We start from the raw sequence: 20,874 nt of genomic DNA, 5'->3' as shown, positions 1-20,874 counted from the left end.
ATATAAACCTTAATATATTTACATAACTATAAAATTAAATAACCGTGAGGCAGTGAAGTAGTTAAGAGTTCAGGCTCTAAGGCTGAGGACTTACTGGCTTAGAATTCATACCCACCACCTACCAGTTATGTGAACTTGATCAAGTTTCTAAATTATATTATGCTTTCGTTTCATTTTATAAATGATAATAAACTGACCTGCCACATAGGAATATTACTAGTAAGGCTTTATTAACTTAACACATTTTATCAAGTATATTTTCAAATTAAAGATTTATCCATTAAAGATAAATTATTCCACTGCTGGGGTTATATCCTAAGAATCCTGAAACACCACTTTAAAATAACCTATGCACCCCAATGTTCATAGCAGCACAATTTACAATAGCCAAGTGCTGGAAGCAACCTACGTGCCGATCAGTAAATGAGAGGATCAAAAAACTATGGTACATTTACACAATGGAGTACTATGCAGCAGAAAAAAAGGAGCCCTTTCCCTTTGGGATGGCATGGATGGGACTGGGGAGCATTATGCTAAGTGAAAGAAGCCAGGCAGTGAAAGACAAATACCATATGATCTCACCTATAAGTGGAACCTAACCAACAATACAAAGATGCAAGCAAAATATAACCAGAGACATTGAAAAAAAGAAGAAAATGACAGTAACTAGAGAGGAGCAGGAAGAGGGATAATGGGGGAAGATAGGGGAAGGGTTATCAAGGAACATGTATAAAAGATATGTGGACAAAGCCAAAGTGGATAGGTTTGAGGGTGGGAGGCAGGGATGGGTGGGGGGGGGAAGTGGTGGTGGGGAAATGAATCTAGTCATGTTTTAGAATTGAATGTAAAAAAATTTTTAAAATATTTATGTGTAGATAAAATGACACATTTTATAAAGATTCTCCATTAATATAAAATCAAGTGTATTAGAAGCAAATATAATTTCTATGTTTTTCCAAATGAAAATTATCATTTCATTATAAATATAGTATTAAATTTTCTATATGGCAATTCATGGTAGTTCACTACCTAGAAAAATTCTTCATTTAGATTGTATAAAATGGATATTGAAATAATAATTTCTGAAAAAAACCATGAAACAACATAAAAATAAAGAATATTTGGAACAAATGTAATTGAGGTAAAAACTCCTAAGTAGTGTTTCCTAGAAGAGAAAAACATTTTCTACTGTCTCTACAAACTACGAAGTAACTTGGCTATGTTCTCTTGGTATTCAGAAATATTGGGTAATATCCGCCTATTTTTAATTATCAAAAGTTGATTATAAATATTAAAATATAAAATAGTATTATGCTATTTAGGTAAAGAACATAAAACAATATTACATCACAGACAAAAAGAATGTCAAGGACATAAAAAATAATATATATTATGGAAAAAGAGAACAATATTATATGTTACAGGAGAAAAAAGAACTTCAGTATAGTCATTACCTCTGGGGAGGGCAGGGCAGACTTAGGAATGGCACAGAAGATCCGTAAATAAAAGACTTGAAAAGAAAGTGTTGAAAAATGCAAATATTTGTTACATGTAGGAAATAGTCTCAATATTTTCCTGCATGTTTGAATAAAATATAATAATAAAAACCAACCTAAAAGGACATAGCAACTTAAATCTATCTCCCAGCTCTCATTAAAAAAAAAAAACAAAAACACCTGTAAAGTATAAATAGAAAATATGCATCAGTACCAAAAGATAAATATAAAAATTGATATTATATCTGAAACCTGTGAAATGGGGACAAAATTTTAAAGGTTTTTGATACTAAATATACTTTACCATGTAAAGGTATGAAGGCACCCAGAAGGAGGTCTTGTGAGATCCCCATCCCCATTTTTTGCTTTTGAAAAAGCAAATGCTGTGTTGGAATGTTAGGCATTCAATGAGAAGCCCTTTATTCAAGGTCAATTTTGCCTCTACAGTTGAGGAGCACCTGGTAGAATGGTAAGCCCCTGATAGGGCTAAAATATAATGTAGAAAACTGTGATCTTTCCCAGGAACTTGATGTTTTGCTTTAAGCCTAACTTCCAGGGCCCGTTCAGTTTTCACTCCTTACTAGAAAATTCTTCTTGGTTTATGCAACATTTAGTGAATGAGTAGTTTGTAGCGATCTTTTATTTATTTAATATCTATCTCTCTATCTATCTATTTATCTATCTGTCTATCTATCATCTATTTATCATCTATCTCTTCAGTTTCTATGCTGCAGCAGAGGACATTTAGTCTGTCACAGTATATCATATGAAAACAGAATAAGAAGACTTTCTCTAGAGATTTTATTTTCTCAATGTCAGAGATACCTTCCAAAGGTGGAATAAAACTTGTTCCTTAAATATCTAAAACAGTGGTTAGTCCCCCTGCTCTTCAGTCTGGCCATGCAAGTTTCTATGTCTTACTTGAAATATTTGGCTAAGACCTTTACTAGGGAAATCCAAGAATTCTAACTAAATTTTGGCATTGGCAAAAGCATAAAAATTGTTATTGGTGTTAAGATATGTTTTGGTGACATTTTTCAATATTAAATACCAATTAAAAAATCTTGGAAAAAACAGGAAAGCAAAAGTAAAAACAGAATTCCAAAAGTTAACTGTAACAGATGAAAAAATAGTCTGGCTTTAGACTTTTTTAAAATTAGACTAAAATTAGACTAAAAATAGAAGATAATGAAGCAATGATAGCTCTAGTTTTATGGGAAAAAGTGATTTGAGAATGTTATATTTAAATTGAAAAACCACTCAATATTTAAATAAAATATTTCATTTACATCAGCCTGACTTTCCCACCAATAAAAGTTATACATTTTTGAAAATATTTAAAAAAGCGAAAATACCAGGGAATGCCAAAAGCAGGCAGAAACTGGAAGGGAGTTGAACCTTGTAAGTTGAACCAAACTGTACAATCTGTGTTCATGCAGCTGCAGCTTTTTGGCTGATGGTACTCTCAGTCTCTGTGGCAGTAGGGGGATAAAATTCAAACAGAAAGTAGAAGTATTACTGGTTTGAGACTGCCAGGCGACCAGAAATGTGGGGGAGTGTTAGAAATCATGGAAAGAAAAGGGCTGCAGAGAGGGAAGCTGCAAATGTGCGTATTATAAGTTCTGTTTAAACCTATGGCTGTTGTCTGAATTACTCGTGCCTTGGGTAGATGAAGAGCTTTAGGGTGAACAGGTGGGAGGGAATAGCTCAATGATTAAAAGAGCTAAGTGGAGATTTCAGTGTCTGACCACCAACCACAGAAGACATAGCATTTGGACTTTGAGTCCAGGTGAAATAACTGCCTGTTTGAACAAAAATTAACATTGTTCAGTGGAATGTAAGAGAATCCAGAATCTCCTCAAAGTATCATTCAAAATTCCCTGAATACATAGGAAATTACTAGACATGAAAAGAAACAAGAAATTGTGACTAGTCACAAAACACAGATGATAGAATTCCATCCCAAAGTTATCCAAATGTTGGAATTATCACACAAGGACTTTAAAAGAGCTAAAACTTATGTTTTAGGACTTAACTCAAATTTCATATTTGAGGACTTAAAGGAAAATATGGTAATAATGGAGGAAGAGAACTTCAGAATAAAAATAGAAACTATAAAAAAGGACCAAAATGAAAATTTTTAACTGAAAAGTATAATGTATGAAATAAAATGTTCATTTATTGGGTTTAAGAGTAGGTTGTAGACCACAGAAGAAAAAAATTGAGTGAACTTAAAATGAAATAAATAGAAATTATGTAATCTATGGAATAGAGAGTAAAAAAAAAAAGGTTAAAAAAACACAAAATCCCAGTGAGCTGTGGACAATATTAAGCAATACAATACATATAAGCTGGAGTCACAGAGAGAAATAGAACAGAATTTATCTGAAGAAAGAATGGTAAAAATTTCCCAAATTTGGTGGAAAACATCAAACTAGAAGTTTAAGAAACTCCAAGGAGGATGAACACAAAGAAAAGTACATCCTGGACAGATTTCTAAATACAAGAATAAAGAGGATAATCTTAATGGTAGTTAGAGGGAAAAAAGGCACATCTTGTGGGAATTAGCAAACTACAGTCTGTGGGACCAATCCAGCTATGATCTATTTTCCATGTAGCTTGCAAGCTAAGAATGTTTTTTATATTTTTAAAGAGTTGTAAAAAAACAAAATTAGGTGACAGAGACCAAATGTATCCAACAAAACCTAAAATATTTACTATTTTGCCCTTTATAGGAAAAGTTTCTGATCCTAGACACACAGTAGAAAATGATAAGAATAGTGTCTGACTTCTCACTAGGAATGATACAAACCAGAACACAATAGAACAATATCTTGCTGAAAGGCAAAAGAAAAAAGAGCCCATAATTCTATATCCAGCAAAAATATCCTTCAAAAATAAGACAAAATGAACAATATTTTTAGATACATAAACTTGCGAAAATACATCTCTAGCAGAACTGAACTATGAGAACTGCCAAAAGGCTGTATTTCAGGTTGAAGGGAAATGGCACCAGACAGAAATTCAAATTCATAGCAAGGAATAAAGAGCCAAGAAGAGTAAATATGTGAATAAATATAGAAGGCTATTTTAAATCTTCTATTAATTTTTTAAAAAATATATACAATCACCCCCACTTTTAGCTATGATGGACTAATAGAAACTGGATTTACTTTTCTTTCCTAAACAACTAAAAAAATAGAGAAAAAAAATGAAACAATAGTTTTTATGTGATGGACAGCAGGCAACACAGAAAAGTAATCCCAAAGAGAAGAGAAACAAGTAAGGGGGCCTTCCACTTGTCTCACCTTTTTGTCTCTAAAAAAGAATTTTCAGGCCCTCGTGCAAGTGGTGGGAATCTAGTCAGAATCCACTGCTCTCATGGAGTTGAGAAAATAAAATTTAGCATTCAGGAGGTCCAAGGCAAGCTAAATCTCATAGGTCAGCATAAAGTAGAGGGGACAGATGAAAACAAAGAGCATTCTGGAGCTCTTCAGAGGGTTATCCTTGAAACTTTCTTTGCTTGAGGTTGGTCAAGAACCATAGGAAGGAGAGGGCGAAACAATGCCTGGGGTTTACACGAAGTTCCTGTTCCAGGCAGCCAGATGGGAAACCTCCTGCACACAGCGCATGGGGTAGAATACGAAGAAGGGTGTTGCCTCCATAGGGGAGATGGAAGGTAGGCCTAGAAAAAAGATTTCTTTGGTTCCATTTGATGAAGCTTAAAAACAAGCCTTAAATGGATCAAAATATTTCTAAGTAACTGGATTGCATCCCAGAAAAAAACTCAAAAATATTTCAAGGAATAAAATAAAAATTCACACAAGACTACAAGGTTTACTGAAGAAGGAATGGATCAATTGACTAGTACGATATATATTAGAAAAATTAAATTTTTAGTCAAAATTTCCCACAGAAAAAATTTTAGACCCTCATGGATTCTACCAAATACATAAGAAAGAATAAATACCAACTTTACACTAACTCTTTTAGAAAAGAGAAGTAGATGAAGTATTAAACTTATTACTAAAATAAGATAGGATAGCACAGGAAAGAAAACAAAATTTTAGCATGTAGGATCCAGTAGTACATGAAACATTAATGTGATGGCCAAAGGGGACTACAAGGATGGGTTAATGTTTGAAAATCAATAAATGTAATTAACTGTATTAAAAGACTAAAAAAGAAAACCTGTATTTTCATCTAAATAGATGCTTAAATAGCATTTGTAAAAGTCCTACATCTGTTCATGTTAAAAAACAAAAGCAAACCTCAGTGGAAAGCTGTGAAGAGAATGAAACTACCTGGTAGAAGCCATCTATAATAACCAGAAGCCAAAATCTATTTGAGGATAAGTAACCAAACGTTTCCCTATAAGATCAAGGATCTTACTCTCACCAGTTTTAGGCAACATTTTCCTAGGGGCCCTAGCCATAGGCGAGTAAAATAAAATGAAGGCGTACGTATAGACAGGAAATAGAGAAGTAAAATGCTGTTTATTGTCAGATGACATAATTCTTCATGCAGAAAATCCTAAGAAACTGAAAAAGGCTATTATAACTAATAAGGAAATTTAGTAAGATAAGATTAATGTAAAATATTTTTCTATAGTGCTTTCTATATACTAATAGTGAACAGTCAGAAATTAAATAAATACCATACACAATATCATTTTGAAAATATGTACAACATAGGTACAGTAAAAACTAGAAAACATTGCTGAGATAAATGAGAGAAGTTTTAATAAATATAGAGATATTTTATGTTCATGGGTTGGAAAAGTTGATATTGTTACAATGTCAATGCTCCCTGAATTGATCTATGAATTAAACATAATTCCAATCTAAATTATGGAGTATATACTTTAAAAACTGACACAGATTTTAAAATTTATTTGTAAATAAAAAGAATCTAGATTAGCCAAATATCATCTTTTAAAGAAGAACAAAGTTGGAGGATTTATAGTACATGACAAAACAGATATATTATAAAAGCATAATTGTCAGGGAGTTTGCTTTCAGCATCAGTAGAACAGATTATGGAGTATAGACACAGACCAGTGTGAATTTGGTCAATTGATTTTTTGAGGAAGGTTCTAGGATAATTCCAATAGGCAAAGGATAATTTTTCAGCAAATGGTTCTGGAACAATGTGCAAAGAAATTATCCTCATTGGTTAATTCTCACTAAAATAAAATGAAAAGGCAAGACATAGACTGGCAGAATATTTGTAAAATATATATATGTTAAAGAATTTGTGTCTGGAATATGTAAAGAACTCTTACAACAATTTAATAAGGCAAACAACCCAAATAAAAATAGCCAAAAGACTTAAACAGACTTCAGCATAAAAGTTATAGATAAATAAGCACATAAAAATAAGCTCATCATGATTAGTTCATGATTAGTCATTAATAAAATTAAAACAAAACCTAACTAAAAACCAGTACATAACCCACAAGAATGCCATATTAAAAAGACCATACCAAGTATTAGTGAGGAAGTGGAGTAACTACAAAAATCAGGAATTTTCTTAAAATGCTATACATACACCTATCATACTACCTAACCATTCCACTATTAGATGTTTACCAAAGAGAAATGATGTTCACAGCAGTTTCATTTATAATAGCTAAATACTGGAAACAGTGCAAATGTCCACCAGCAGGTGAATGAGTAAACAAATTGTGGTATATCCTTATTATGGATTACAGACTACTGCTCAAGAATATAGGGGAACAAGCCATTATTAATGCATGCAACAACATGAATGAGTCTCAAAATAATCACGTGGAAAGGAGTGAAAAATGCCAGACAAAATATATCACATACTACATGGTTCTATTTACATAAAATTCTACAAAATGCAAATAACCTGTAGTGAAAAAAATAACATGAGCAATTGATTTCCTGGGGACTGAATGGGAACGAGAAATTGCAAAAAAGCATGTGGAACTTTTGAGAATAGTGGATATGTTCCCTCTCTTGAAAGTTGTGGTATTTTTACAGGTTTATACATATGACAACTCATCAAATTTTAAACTTTAAATATATGGGGTTTATTGTACATCAGTTATTCTTTAATAAAGTTGAAATAAACCATGTAGTTATTTGAAGAAAAATTAACACTATATGATTTGAGACTATTATTCATGTAGATCTTCTAATATACGTGACAAATGCACAAAGGACAAAGAGGGACTTCATGTACTATACCGCAATAAGTTCCTACATTTTTAGTGAAGTTGGACAATATTAACTTTAAGTAGTATTTTGATAATCTAAGGATGCATTTTTTTGTGTGTGTGTCCAAGCAATGCATTTATTTGGTAGAATACCAGTTACCAGTCATCGAAAACTTCTGTATGTTGAAAATGTAATTTTAATAGATAATTCTTCATCTTACATATAGGAGACACAGTAAAATACACCACATTCTGAAGAAACTCCAAAAGTTACGAGATTAGGAGTGGGGGAAATTCAGATATGGGCTACAATATTCGTTACCTTGAAACTGCAGGAGACAAGGGTTCCAACCCATCGATTAATATTGACATACTTGGGACTGGCTACATTGATGAACTTAAAAATAACAACAATCAGGAATTAGGTATGGAGAGTGGGAAAGAACAGTTTTGTCAAGGGAGGAACTCTGTCATTACAGAAAAATGTTACTGAATATCAGAATAAAAGAATAAAAGGAGCTCCCACAGCAAATACTAGAGGGATGAAAATAAGAATAAATCATGGAGGATTTGACGCTCTCAAATGAAGAAGCCTTTCTGAGGACACATGTAAGCTGTAGTCTGAGATTTGTTCATGGGGTCTATGAGGAAGACTCAAAAGTGGCTCAGCAAACCCCAGATCATTATCCGATTGGTATTTCCTAATAGCACACATCAGTGGTCACATGAAGTTTTCAGACAAGAACTAAGAAAAGGGTCATAACTCAAATGCCGGCCACATATGTGGCACAACATGTGAAAGTCCTACACAAAGCCAGTCACACCGCTGCTTTGCTGGGACTCTCAAGTACAGTAATTTTCAAACATTGTGGCAAGACACCAGTGATCATCTAGCTAATCAGACAACACAAATACTTTTTTTTCAAATTTCTAGGAGGTAAAAAAAAAAAAGTTAGATACGGATGCTTTAAGCATGCTCAGGGCCAGCTTAAAAATACTCCATTCAGTGATATCTTAATACAAATTTGCATCAGTGAGAATAAACTGGCAAAATCCACCTCCTGCCATTCAACTTGTCAGATGGTGAAGACCAAAACAGAATGTTCCATTCAATTTTAATTTTTAAATATGATTGTCACATTGGGAAAATGAAATAAACACAGTAAAATGAACTGTACAAAGGCAAAGTAGAATAACAAAAAATATTTTACTAAAACATAGGATTTACAGAAGTTTTCAGACAAGCCGTACAAAATGGTGACAAGCTTTTTCTTGAAGAGAGGATTCTACATTTGACAGCAAAGTCACAATGTTATTAGTGAGGACAGTAATATTTAATGTTCCCATTTTGGTTCAAAACAATCAAGCTTGTCCATCTACAGTGTCTAAATAAAGTTAGAGTTGGCTAGAGAGCATATTCTAAAGAACTGGTTAGCTGCTTTTAACCAATGCAATCAAATCACCATAAAAAGGGGGAAAGGAGCCCATAAATTTAAAACTACGTCTCCCCTCAAAAAAAAAAAAATAAAGAAAAACACCCATACTCCTGCAGCTAACCCTGATAACTACCTTCGTTCACAGTGCTTTATACTTAAATCATGATGGGGGAAATGAATAAAAGCAGAGAGGGGCCGCTGCTTTTAAACGTTTTGCAACAATCCAGATAATACTTCTAGTCTCTGCTCATGCTTTATAACAGTGAATCAGGACAAGACATAGATTTGCTAATGTGCATTTAGTCACCGAAGGACTGAAGATGTTGGGCTTTTATTCTGTAATGTTTCTAAGACTGTGTCCATTAAATGCAAACAAAAAAGGAAGAAGTCTTGGCAGAACAGAAGTGATGCACCCTTGATGATCAGATTGATTTAAATATTATTCATGGCATATAGCCTAGTCCATGCTCTAGCTGTTTCTATGGCGTGGGCTTCGTTGGTCTTCCACTGCTCCGCTACATCATTTGCTAATTGATCGTCGGGATTGGGAGCACTTAACAAAGCCTGGATCGATAGCAGAACTGTGCAGATCTGCAGTGCTGGGGACCACTTATCTTTCAGAATATCTAAACATATTCTTCCCAACTTGTCTACATTAGGATGATAAATTTTGGTCATGAAACGTACTTTAGGTGCTGCCATCGGGTATTCTTCTGGAAGAAATAGTTCGTTTAAAAGTCCCTCCCTCAAAAGGGGAATCCTGGGGGCCAGCAAAGACCATATGAAAATAACGGGCGTTGCTCTCATCTGGTTCTGCTTTAATGCCAGGATCTGGTTCTGCCAGCAAACGCTGGGTTTCCTTGATAATCCTGCGGGGCAGCCCGGCCATCTTGTCAGATCCCAAGTTCGGCCCCCGGTCTAGTCTCCGGCTCCGTTCAGATCACGCACGAGTAGTAAGGATGCATTTTGTAATTATTAAGGCAACCTCAAAACTTACAAACAGGTACTGGCAAATAACGAATATAAAATCACTGTGGAATACTAAAAATATTTGATTAACCAAAAATAGGAAAGGGGAAATGAACAACAGAAATCAGGTGAGCTAGAACTAAAACAAATAGGAACATGGTAAAAAAAAAAATCTACAGTAATATTTAATGTAAATGAAGTAGCACTCCAATTAAAAGGAAGAAATTGTCTGACTAAATAAAAAGTGTATTAAAAGAAATACACTTTAGACATGAAAACACAAATAGGTGTTAAGTAAAATGATGGGAAAATATACACCATGAAAACCACAAGCAGGAGAAAGCTGAAGACAGAGCTCAAAACAAGAATAATCATAGATGTGAAGGAACATTTCATGATGACTAAAGAGAAATATAATAATAATGAGTATGTGCCCAATAACTTAAAAATAGATAAAGCAAAAATCAATAGAATTAAGAGGAGGAATAGGTAATTTCACACTTAGAGTTGGAGATTTTAATATCCCCTCTCTAGTAATCAATAGAACAACTAATTAAAATATCAGTAAGGAGACAGAACCAGAGTTAGCAATCTTTTTTCTGTTAAGGGCCAGAGAGCCCATATTTTAGGCTTTGTGGGTCACATGTGGTCTCTGTGGTATACTCTTTATTTATATATTAATTTATTTACAACCCTTAAAAATGTAAAAATCATTGTCAGGACATATAAAAACAGGCTACAGGCCTGATTGGTTCCATAGAATATAGTTTACTGACCCTTTTTTTTTTTTTTTAATTAATTTATTTACTTTTTAAATACATTTTTCCTCCCCCTTCTCTGTCTTGATACAGAAGATCCAAATAATACTATCAAGCACCTTGATCTAATTAAGATTTATAAAACAATCGCATAATGGACATTCTTCTCAAGTGCCCATGAAATGTTCACCCAGAGAGACCATGTACCGTAGCATAAAGCAAGTCTCAATACATTGCAGAAGATCATATAGCATATATTTTCAGACTGCAGTATTTTTAAATTAGAAATCAGAAACTATAAGATATATAGAAAATCCCCAAATATTTGGAAATTAAACAATACTTCTCTAAATAACTCATGGGTCAAAACAGAATTTATACTGGAAATTAGAATACATTTTGAATTGAATGATAATGAAAATACAACATAATTAAATTTGTAAAATGTAGTTAAAACAGTGCCTAGAGAAATTCATAGGTTTAAATGCTACATAAAAAAAGAAGAGAGAGGATGATAAAATAAATAGGGTAAAATTTAAACAGTTGGTGGATCAGGGATAAATAGGGGTTCCTTATGCTATTCTTATCACTTTCTGTAAGTTAAAATTTTAATAAAGTAAAGAGCTCCTTCCAAATCCTTAATTTTATGTTTAGCCAAGATATATTCACATTTGAGAGTGGGGAGTAAACACAGGTATGCAAGATGGGGTGAAGATATAAAGTACCTCTCCATTCAAAGTAACAACTATGTATAAAATTCTGGAAAAACCCATGGCAATATCAAATAAGAAATTTCATGTGACTACTAAAACACGGAAATCAGGATATCTATGGGGATGAGAGTGGGGAAAATCAGCACAAATCCAAAAATGTAGTAATTAATTAATTTTAGAAACAGATATTAACTGAAGAAGCTTTCAGAAGAGTAGGTTGGTTGAGTAGGTTAGTCCCTCCGTCCTCTGGCCTATAGCAAGGAGGGGGTTGGGAAGGTATTTCCCTTGACACCAGTGGTTTTCACTTTCCCTGCACATTGAAATAATCTGGGTAGCTTTACAAGTCCTGAGCCAGAGGTTCTGATTTAATGAGTCAGAAATGAGGCCCGAGCACCAGAATTATGTTTTGTATTAAAAATATGGTATAAACAAGGGAGAAATAAACTTGCCTTGAGTGCTTATTAATCTGGAGTAACTGAGAAGTTTGGTGCAGGAATTTGGCATGTAGCTCAAGGAAGAGGAGAGAATAAAAAAATATATCCAAGTGAACTGATATTTCAAGTAGCCTGTAAGTGGACTGTGAATAAATGGGCAATTGGAAAAAACAAAATCCTGGAATACAGCTCCTTTCTTTATAACAAAATAAATTCCAAGTAGATTCAAATTAAATAAAACATGGAGATAAAAAGTACTAGAAAAAGAAGGCAGATATTTTCATAATATTAGGTAAGTCCTGACAAACACACCACGAAATTGAAACTCTAAAGGAAACTCTTTAAATTTACTAAAAAAAAATTTAAAGTTATCTGTTGGTAAAAGACATTATTAACCAATTTGCAATATTGCTACAAAGTAAGAATATCTGTAGTGTAACTGAAAAGTTCCTAAAAATCAATATAATAATAAAATGGGCAAAATGAAAATAGGACCTAAGCACATATAACTTTTATAGTGAAAAACTAAACTGTAAAGCAATATTCAAACTACTATAAAATCAATGTACAAGTCAAATGTTATTTGAAGATCCTCACCAAAGAATAAATCATTTTAGTAAAAATGCTGACAAATAACTCAGCACATTTGATTTTGGCTATTTCATTCTTCAATTCACAACACATTTACTTACAATTTATTATGCGTTCTTGACTTCTTGCTATTCTCTCCTTTACAGAGGTTGAAGGTGCTCTTTTGGTACCATGTATGGTTGTTGTGGATAATTCTTTCAGTTTCCAGTGGGTCCAAAAGCCTTTTTGTGGTTTTAAACCTGTTAATAATAAAAAAAAAAAGTACAGTTACTCAAAGAAATTAGGATTTTGAAAATATCTTTTTAATTTGTCAAAGCATTTTTTATAGGTATTATACAGTTTATTCTCACAACAGTCCCGTGAGCATTGTCAGTCTCAAGTTTCTAATGAGGGAACTTCTGTACAGAAATGCTAATGTCTTTTTTAAACTTATTGTTGTTCGGTACATTTGTCCCTCCTTTTTCCCCATTGCTCACCCGTACCCCATCTCCGCTACCCTCACAGTCGATACCTCACCATTGTCTGTGCCCATGAGTCCTCTATTTGTGTTCCTTTGCTTGCCCCTTCCTCTTATTTCTCCTGTTGTCCCCCCTCCCTCTCCCCTCTGGTGACTGTTAGTTTGTTCTTTATTTTCAAGCCTCTGGTTCTATTTTGCTCATTTGTTTGTTTTGTTGATTAGGTTCCACATATAGGTGAGATCATATGGTATTTGTCTTTCACCGCCTGGTTTATTTCACTTAGCATAATGCTGTCCAGTTCCAACCATGCTGTCGCAAAGGGTAGGAGTTCTTTTCTTCTGCTGTGTAGTATTCCCTTGTGTAAATGTACAACAGTTTTTTGATCCACTCATTTACTGATGGACACTTTAGGCTGTTTTTAGCACTTGCTATTGTAAATAATGCTGCTATGAACATTGGGGTGTATAGATTCTTTTTAATTGGTGATTCAGGATTCTTAGGGTATAGTCCCAGCAGTAGGATCACTGGATTGAAAGGCAGTTCCGTCTTTAGTTTTTTTGAGGATACTCCATACTGTTTTCCACAGTGGTGGCACCAATCTGCATTCCCACTAACAATGTACTAGGGCTCCCTTTTCTCCACAACCTTGTCAGCACTTACCGTTTGTTGATTTATTTATGATAGCCATCCTGACCGGTGTGAAGTGGTATTTCATTGTGGTTTTAATTTGCATCTCTCTAATGACTAGTGATGTTGAGTATTTTTTCATGTGTTTATGGTTTCTCTGTATGTCCTCCTTGGAGAGATGGCTGTTCAGGTCCTTTGTCCACTTTTTAATTGGATTGTTTATCTTTCTGGTGTGGAGTTGTGTGAGTTCTTTATATATTTTGGAGATCAAACTCTTGTCTGAGGTAGTATTGGCAAATATGTTTCCTCATATGGTTGGTTCCCTTTTCACTTTGTTGATGTTTTCTTTAGCCATGCAGAAGTTTTTTAATTTGATGTAGTCCCACTTGTTCTTTCCTTTATCTCTCTTGCCCTAGGCGATGTATTGGTGGAAATATTGCTGTGTGGAATATCTGAAATTTTCCTGCCTATGTTTTCTTCTAGGACTTTTATGGTATCAAGACTTATATGTAAGTCTTCTATCCTTCTTGAGTTTATTTTGGTGTATGGTGTAAGTTGGTGGTCTAGTTTCATTTTTTGCATGTACTTGTCCTGATCTCCCAACACCATTTATTGAAGAGGCTATTTTTACTCCATTTTATGTTCTGCCCCCTTTGTCAAATATTAACTGACTGTATTGACATGAGTTTATTTCCAGGTTTTCTGTTCTGTTCCATTGTTCTATGTGTCTGTTTTTATGCCAGTTCAAAAAATTCAAGAAGAGGGAAGACTCCCAAACTCTTTTTATGAGGCCAGTATTATCCTAATTTCAAAACCAGATAAAGACACAACAAAGAAGGAAAACAACAGGCTAATATCACTGATGAACATAGATGCTAAAATCCTCAGCAAAATATTGGCAAACCAGATCCAGCAATACATTAAAAAGGCCATACACCATGATGAAATGCGATTCACCCCAGGGATGCAAGGATGGTACCACAAATCAATACCCACCAATCAATAAATGTAATATACCATATAAACAATACAAAAGACAAAAACCACATGATCATATTATGCTGAAAAAGCATTTGATAAAATCCAGCACCAATTTATGATAAAAACACCCAGCAAAATGGGAATTGAGGGAACATACCTCAACATAATAAAGTCCATATATGAGAAACCTACAGCCAACATCATACTCAAGGGGCAAAAATTAAAAGTTTTATTCCTAAGATCTGGCATAAGACAAGGGTGTCCACTTTCACCACTTCTATTCAAAATAGTATTGGAAGTTCTAGCCACAGTGATCAGACAAGAAAAGGAATAAAAGGCATCCAAATTGGAAAGGAGGAAATAAAGCTGTCACTGTTTGCACATGGCATGATAGTGTATATAGAGAACCCTATAGACTATACCAAAAAAACTGTTCAACATAAAAAGTGAATTTGGCAAAATAGTGAGATACAAAGTCAACATTCAAAAATCAAAAATATTTGTATGTTCAGTCAATACCAACAATGAAAATCAGAAACAGAAATTAATGTCTTACTATACAAACCAGTGAATTAGAAAAGAGCTAAATCTTCCCTTGTGCTTTTCTGACTCATAGATATACGTTAAATTCGTATATGAACATAGAAGGTTAACTTTTGTACAACTTTGGAAAGAACCTAAATATCCAACAATAGTACATGCATATGGTGTATTTCAAGAGTCCATTAAAGATATCTTGTAAATATCTGTTAACACAGAAAGATATTCATAATATGTTTTTATGTGAAGAACAATTTTGCCTTATATGCAATGTGGCTAGAGCCTAAATGTAAACATAATTGCCTCTGAGCATAAGTATAATTGTTTTAAAAATTTGCCTATCTGTGACTCCTATTATTTTAAAAATAATATTTAAGAATAATTATAGTACCCTAAAAGTAAAAAATTTACTTCATTTAAAATGTTTCACTTTTGTTCCAAAAGCTGTATATGGTTGAATAATGCATTTAACCATACTAAACATTTGTATCCTGAGCAATAAATATAAAAACAATATAAATTTCTTTGTGTACTACATATGGTTGTTCTGAAGATTATTGAGATAATTTATGTTAAAGTACTCAGTAAATGGGAAATGTGAGCTAATATTATTACTATACACAATATAGTCATACACATAGCCAGTATTTTCTCAGTAGTGAATGTTCAGTGAGGATAATTTGGTATATTCTGCTATCAAATTAGAATTTTCTAAGTGTTTTTAGATTGAATTATCACCTATTTTACATTAGTTTTCACTTGGTAAAATATGCACCAGCCTTCAGTTTGATTAACTTGAATGCTTCTTGATAGATTGTTTTAAAATATAGTGTATTAATAGAAAATTCAAGGCATTGTAAGGCCAACAGATCAGATGATTAACATTGAAAGGATTTTTTATTACTCACAGTTCCCAAGTCAAGGGAGTACTCCATGCCATGGGGGGCCACATAGGGAAGCATAGGGGTTGATCAGGGGCAGAGGAAGAGGCAAAACTATGGGCGAGATCCTTTATTGTGGTCTCTATGGGAAGGAATGGATGAAGTAGGGTAAACAGGCTTATGATTGGCCAGTCTGAGTAATTTCTGTGGCTCTGGGGCACAGGTTCTGTCCCCAATTTTCTGATACCTGATCATGGGATGAATAGAGCAAGTAGGTAGGAGCTCAGAGTGAGAGCCCAATAAAGAAGGTGCCTGTGGTGTGGGCTCTGGATCAGCTGGTCTGTATTTGAAAAGCATGCTCATCATGAGTTGTTTAATATCTCAAGGAACTGACTAACCCTGGGAGGGGCAGTCCTTCCAAGGTCATCAAAGACCCAGATGTTAAAGCGTCAGAATATGGAAAACAAAAGAAATAGTACAGTTTAGTGTTGTACTAAATCTTTCTATTTCTGGAATAAACCCTACTGGGGTCCTTATATATAAAGAGAAACTACATTTAACAAACACTTCCCCCTCCTCTAATTTCACTGTTGTTCTATTACAGTTGTCCCAATTATTCCCCCTGTTGCTCTCCATTGCCCCACCCACCCCTATTCTCACAGTCAATACCTACCCTGTTGTCGCTGTCCGTGGGTCATTTACACATGTTCCTGTATCTTATTTATTTACTTTTAGAGAGAAGGGAAGGGAAAAAGAAAGGGAGGGAGTGAAACATCAATTGGCTGCCTTTTGCATACCCCCAATTGGGACCCTGCCCTGCAATCCATGCATGCGCCCTGACTGGGAATTGAACTGGTGACCTTTTGGTTCAAAAGCTGGCACTCAACTCACTGAGCCATGCCAGCTAGGGCTCAAGAAACACGTCTGAAGGCGTGCTATACGCTAAACTATGTATTTGACACAAGGGACCCAAAATTCAATTCAACATAGTTACTCCCTCACCTCAAGGCAGATATAAAATTATTTGGCACAGTACCTGGTCCATAGTAAGCATTTAATACAAGTTGGTTTTTTCATTGCTTCTTTTCCAAATTAACCACTGGCTGAGCTGTGACTACATCCCAACATTATTTACAAATAGGAAATTCAAATTGGTAACTAAACATTGACTTTTCCAAAGAATGTCATTAACATAGGGCCATAACATCCAAATAAATTGTGTTCTATATCTTTAACTTTGAAAAATTTTAAATTTTAATGGTTCACAGCTTTACTGATATGTAATTGATATATAACAGTGTATAAGTTGAAGATTTGATTTGGTAAGACACATATTGCAACATTTTTATACTGGAAAATGATTACCACCATAGAATTAACACTTCTGTCATGTCACATAATTACCATTTCTTTTTTATGGTGAGAACATTTAATTTACATTCTTAGCAACTTTCAAGTATATAATATAGTATTATTAACTTTAATCACCATACGGTACATTATGTCTATAACTTATTCATCTTATCGGAAGTTTGTACCCTTTGACCAACATTTCCCCATTTCTCTCACACACTAACCCTTGGTAACCACCAAACTACTCTGTTCCTGTAAACTTGACTTTCTTATTCCACATATAAGTGATATCATGCAGTATTTGTTTTCCCCTGTCTGACTTATTTCACTTAGCATAATGTCCTCAAAGTCCATACATATTGTCAGAAATGGCATGATTTCATTCTTTCTCATGGTTGAATAACATTCCATTGTCTGCCTACATCCATTTTCTTTATCCGTTTATCAACTAACAGTCACTTAGGCTGTTTCTGTACCTTGGCTATGGTGAACATAGAAGTGCAGATATATCTTTGAGCTCCTGTTTTTATTTCTTTTAGATATATACCCAGCAGAGGGATCATGGGACCACATGATAGTTCTATTTTTAATTTTTTGAGGAACCTACATACTGTTTTCCAGCTATACCAATTTATATTTCTACCAACAGTGTGTAAGAGTTCCCTGTTCTCCACATCCACACCAATACTAGTTATTTGTTGTCACTTGATAATGACCAGTCTAAAAGGCATAAGGCAATACTTCACTTTGGTTTTGATTTGTACTTCCCTGATTATTAGTGACGTTGAACACATTTTCACATATCTGTTGTTCACCTGTATGGTCTGCTTTGGAAAAAATGTCTATTCAGTTGCTCTGTCCATTTTTTAAATCAGACTTTTTTGATTTTGCTATTGAGTTGTATGAGTTCCTTGTATCTTCTGAATATTAACTACTTATAAGACATATGAATTGAAAATATATTATATGAGTTCCGTTTTCATTTTGTTGATGGTTTCCTTTGCTATGCAGAAGTTTTTAGTTTGATGCAGTTCCACTCAAAAATTTTTGCTTTTTTCCTTGGATTTCTGGTATCATATTTTAAAAATTACCAAGGCAAACATTAAGACAATTTCCCTCTATGTTTTCTTACATCAGTTTTACAGTTTACTTGTTATGTTTATGTTTTTAATCCATTTCAAGTCAATTTTTGTGAGTGGTATAATAAAAGAGTCCAATTTCATTCTTTTGCATGTGGTCATCTAGTTTTTTCAACACCATTTATTGGAGAGGTTATTCTTTTCCCAGTGAATATTTTTGGCTCCATTGTCAACCATTAGTTGACTGTATTTGTGAGGGTATATTACTGTGCTCTTAACTTTGTTCCATTGGTGTAAGCATCTATTTTTATTCCAGTAACATACTATTTTGATTATTATCACTTTATAGTATAATTTGGAATCAGGAAGTGAGATGCCTCCAATTTTATTTTTTCCCCAGATTGCTTTGGCTATTTGGGGTCTTTTGTGATTCCATATGAATGTCAGTCTTCTTTGTTCTAGTCTGTGAAAAAATGCAATTGGAATTTTGATAGCAATTGCATTGAATCTATAGATGGCTTCGGGTAGTATAGACATTTTAATACTGATTTTTTCAATCCACTAATACAGTATATCTTTTTACTTGTTTGTGGCTTCTTTCCTTACTTCCATCAACGTGTTGTAGTTTTCAGAGTACAGATGTTTAACCTCCTTGACTAAATTTATTCCTAAGTATTTTATTATTATTGATGCTATTGTGAATAGGATGGATTTTTTAAATTACTTTTTAAGATTTTTAGAGAGATGCAACTAATTTTGTATAGTAATTTTGTATCCTGCAACTTTACAGGACTTAATAATTAATTCCAACAGTATTTTGGTGGAGTCTTGATGATTCTCAGTATATGAAATGATATCATCAAAATAGGACTTGCCTCCTCACATCACCACATCAAAATTCCAACTAAACTATAGAAAAACCATCATTCAGAACTGTTAGAAATTGAGCTGAATGAAAGTCCTACAACTAAGGAATTAAAGAAGAAATCACATCGAGATTGCCCCACCCAGTTTTCAAGCCCACCCAAGCTATTTCCAGTGGCTGTTCCATATGAGTGCCTTTTCTTGGCACATGCTTCAGATTTCTCTAAATTCTCTCAAACAAGCAGCACCTGGCTTTAACGAGCCCTGTACCTCTTGTTAAGTTTCCCCAGGCCCAATACTAGCAGCAGCCAGACTTAGTTCACAGTTTGGCCTTACCTGGCCACCTCCAAGCCTAGCACATGTAGCAGCCTTCTGCAGATTGCTTTGTAGCTTATGCTGTGTGACCCTAGACAGAACAGTGTCAGTGGCTGACATTGAACATATCAACAGCAATCAAGGCTCAACTACAACAAGAGGGTGTACATAGCTCACACAGTAGGCATACCTTGAGTACCCAGGTTCAGTAATAGGGGAGGCTGTGCCACTGGATTCTGCAAGACACCTACTCCATTAGGCCACTCTACCAAGCCTGTGATGTGGCAGCTCTACCTACACATAGAAACAAAAACAAAACCCTACAGGACACCTACTACATTAGGCCATACTACCAAGACATGGAGTCAAAGGAGCTCTACCCAATACATACAAATGCGCACAGGGAGGCTGCCAAAATAAGGAGACAAAGAAACATGGCCCAAATGAAAGAACAGATAAAAACTCCAGAAAAAGAGCTAAATGAAATGGAGATAAGCATCTATCAGATGCACAGTTCAAAACACTGGTTATAAGGATGCTCAAGGAACTTAATGAGGACCTGAGCAGCATAGAAAAGATCCAGTCAGAAACAAAGGATACACTAATTGAAATAAAAGAACAATTTACAGGGAAACAGCAATAGAGTGGATGAAGCTGAGAATCAAGTCAATGATTTGGGACATAAGGAGCCAAAAAAACAGCCATGCAGAACAACAAGAAGAAAAAAGAATCCAAAAAAATGAGGTTAGTATGAACAGCCTTCTAAGGCAACTTCAAGAGGCCCAACATTCACCTCACAGGGGTGCCAGAAGGAGAAGAGAAAGACCAAGAAATTGGAAATCTATCTGAAAAAATAGTGAAAGAAAACTTACCTAATTTGGTGAAGGAAATAGACATGCAAGGCCAGGGAGCTCAGAGTCCCAATTATGATGGATGCAAAGATGCCCACTCTAAGACACATCATTATTAAAAGGCCAAAGGCTAAAGATAAAGAGAAACTCTTAAGAGAATCGGAAAAGAAGTTAGTTACCAGAAGGCTGCCAGATGGGAGGACGGTTGTGGAGAAAGGGTGAAGACGTGAGGGGATTAAGAAATACAAATAGGTCATTACAGAATAGCCATGGTGATGTAAAGTACAGCATAGGAAATAGAGTAGCCAAAGAACTTCCTTACATGCATGACCATGGACATGAAC

General features: G+C 34.4%; 1 protein-coding gene and 1 pseudogene across 1 annotated transcript in view; both read right to left on the bottom strand.

Annotated features, from left to right (window-relative positions):
* The window catches only part of FAM227B (family with sequence similarity 227 member B), a 214,313-nt gene that overhangs the window by 153,724 nt on the left and 39,715 nt on the right, over window positions 1-20,874 (bottom strand). The window contains exon 9 of the mRNA XM_054565682.1: window positions 12,683-12,820. Coding sequence (XP_054421657.1) covers window positions 12,683-12,820 — 138 coding nt within the window. The remainder of the gene's footprint in view (window positions 1-12,682; window positions 12,821-20,874) is intronic.
* Window positions 9,533-10,035, bottom strand: LOC129064259 (ubiquitin-conjugating enzyme E2 N-like; annotated as a pseudogene).

This window comes from Pteronotus mesoamericanus, unplaced genomic scaffold (assembly GCF_021234165.1).
Source record: "Pteronotus mesoamericanus isolate MK-2021 breed Mesoamerican mustached bat unplaced genomic scaffold, CSHL_Meso_final contig_164, whole genome shotgun sequence".
Lineage (NCBI taxonomy): Eukaryota > Metazoa > Chordata > Mammalia > Chiroptera > Mormoopidae > Pteronotus > Pteronotus mesoamericanus.
This window is presented reverse-complemented; position numbering and strand designations above follow the sequence as displayed.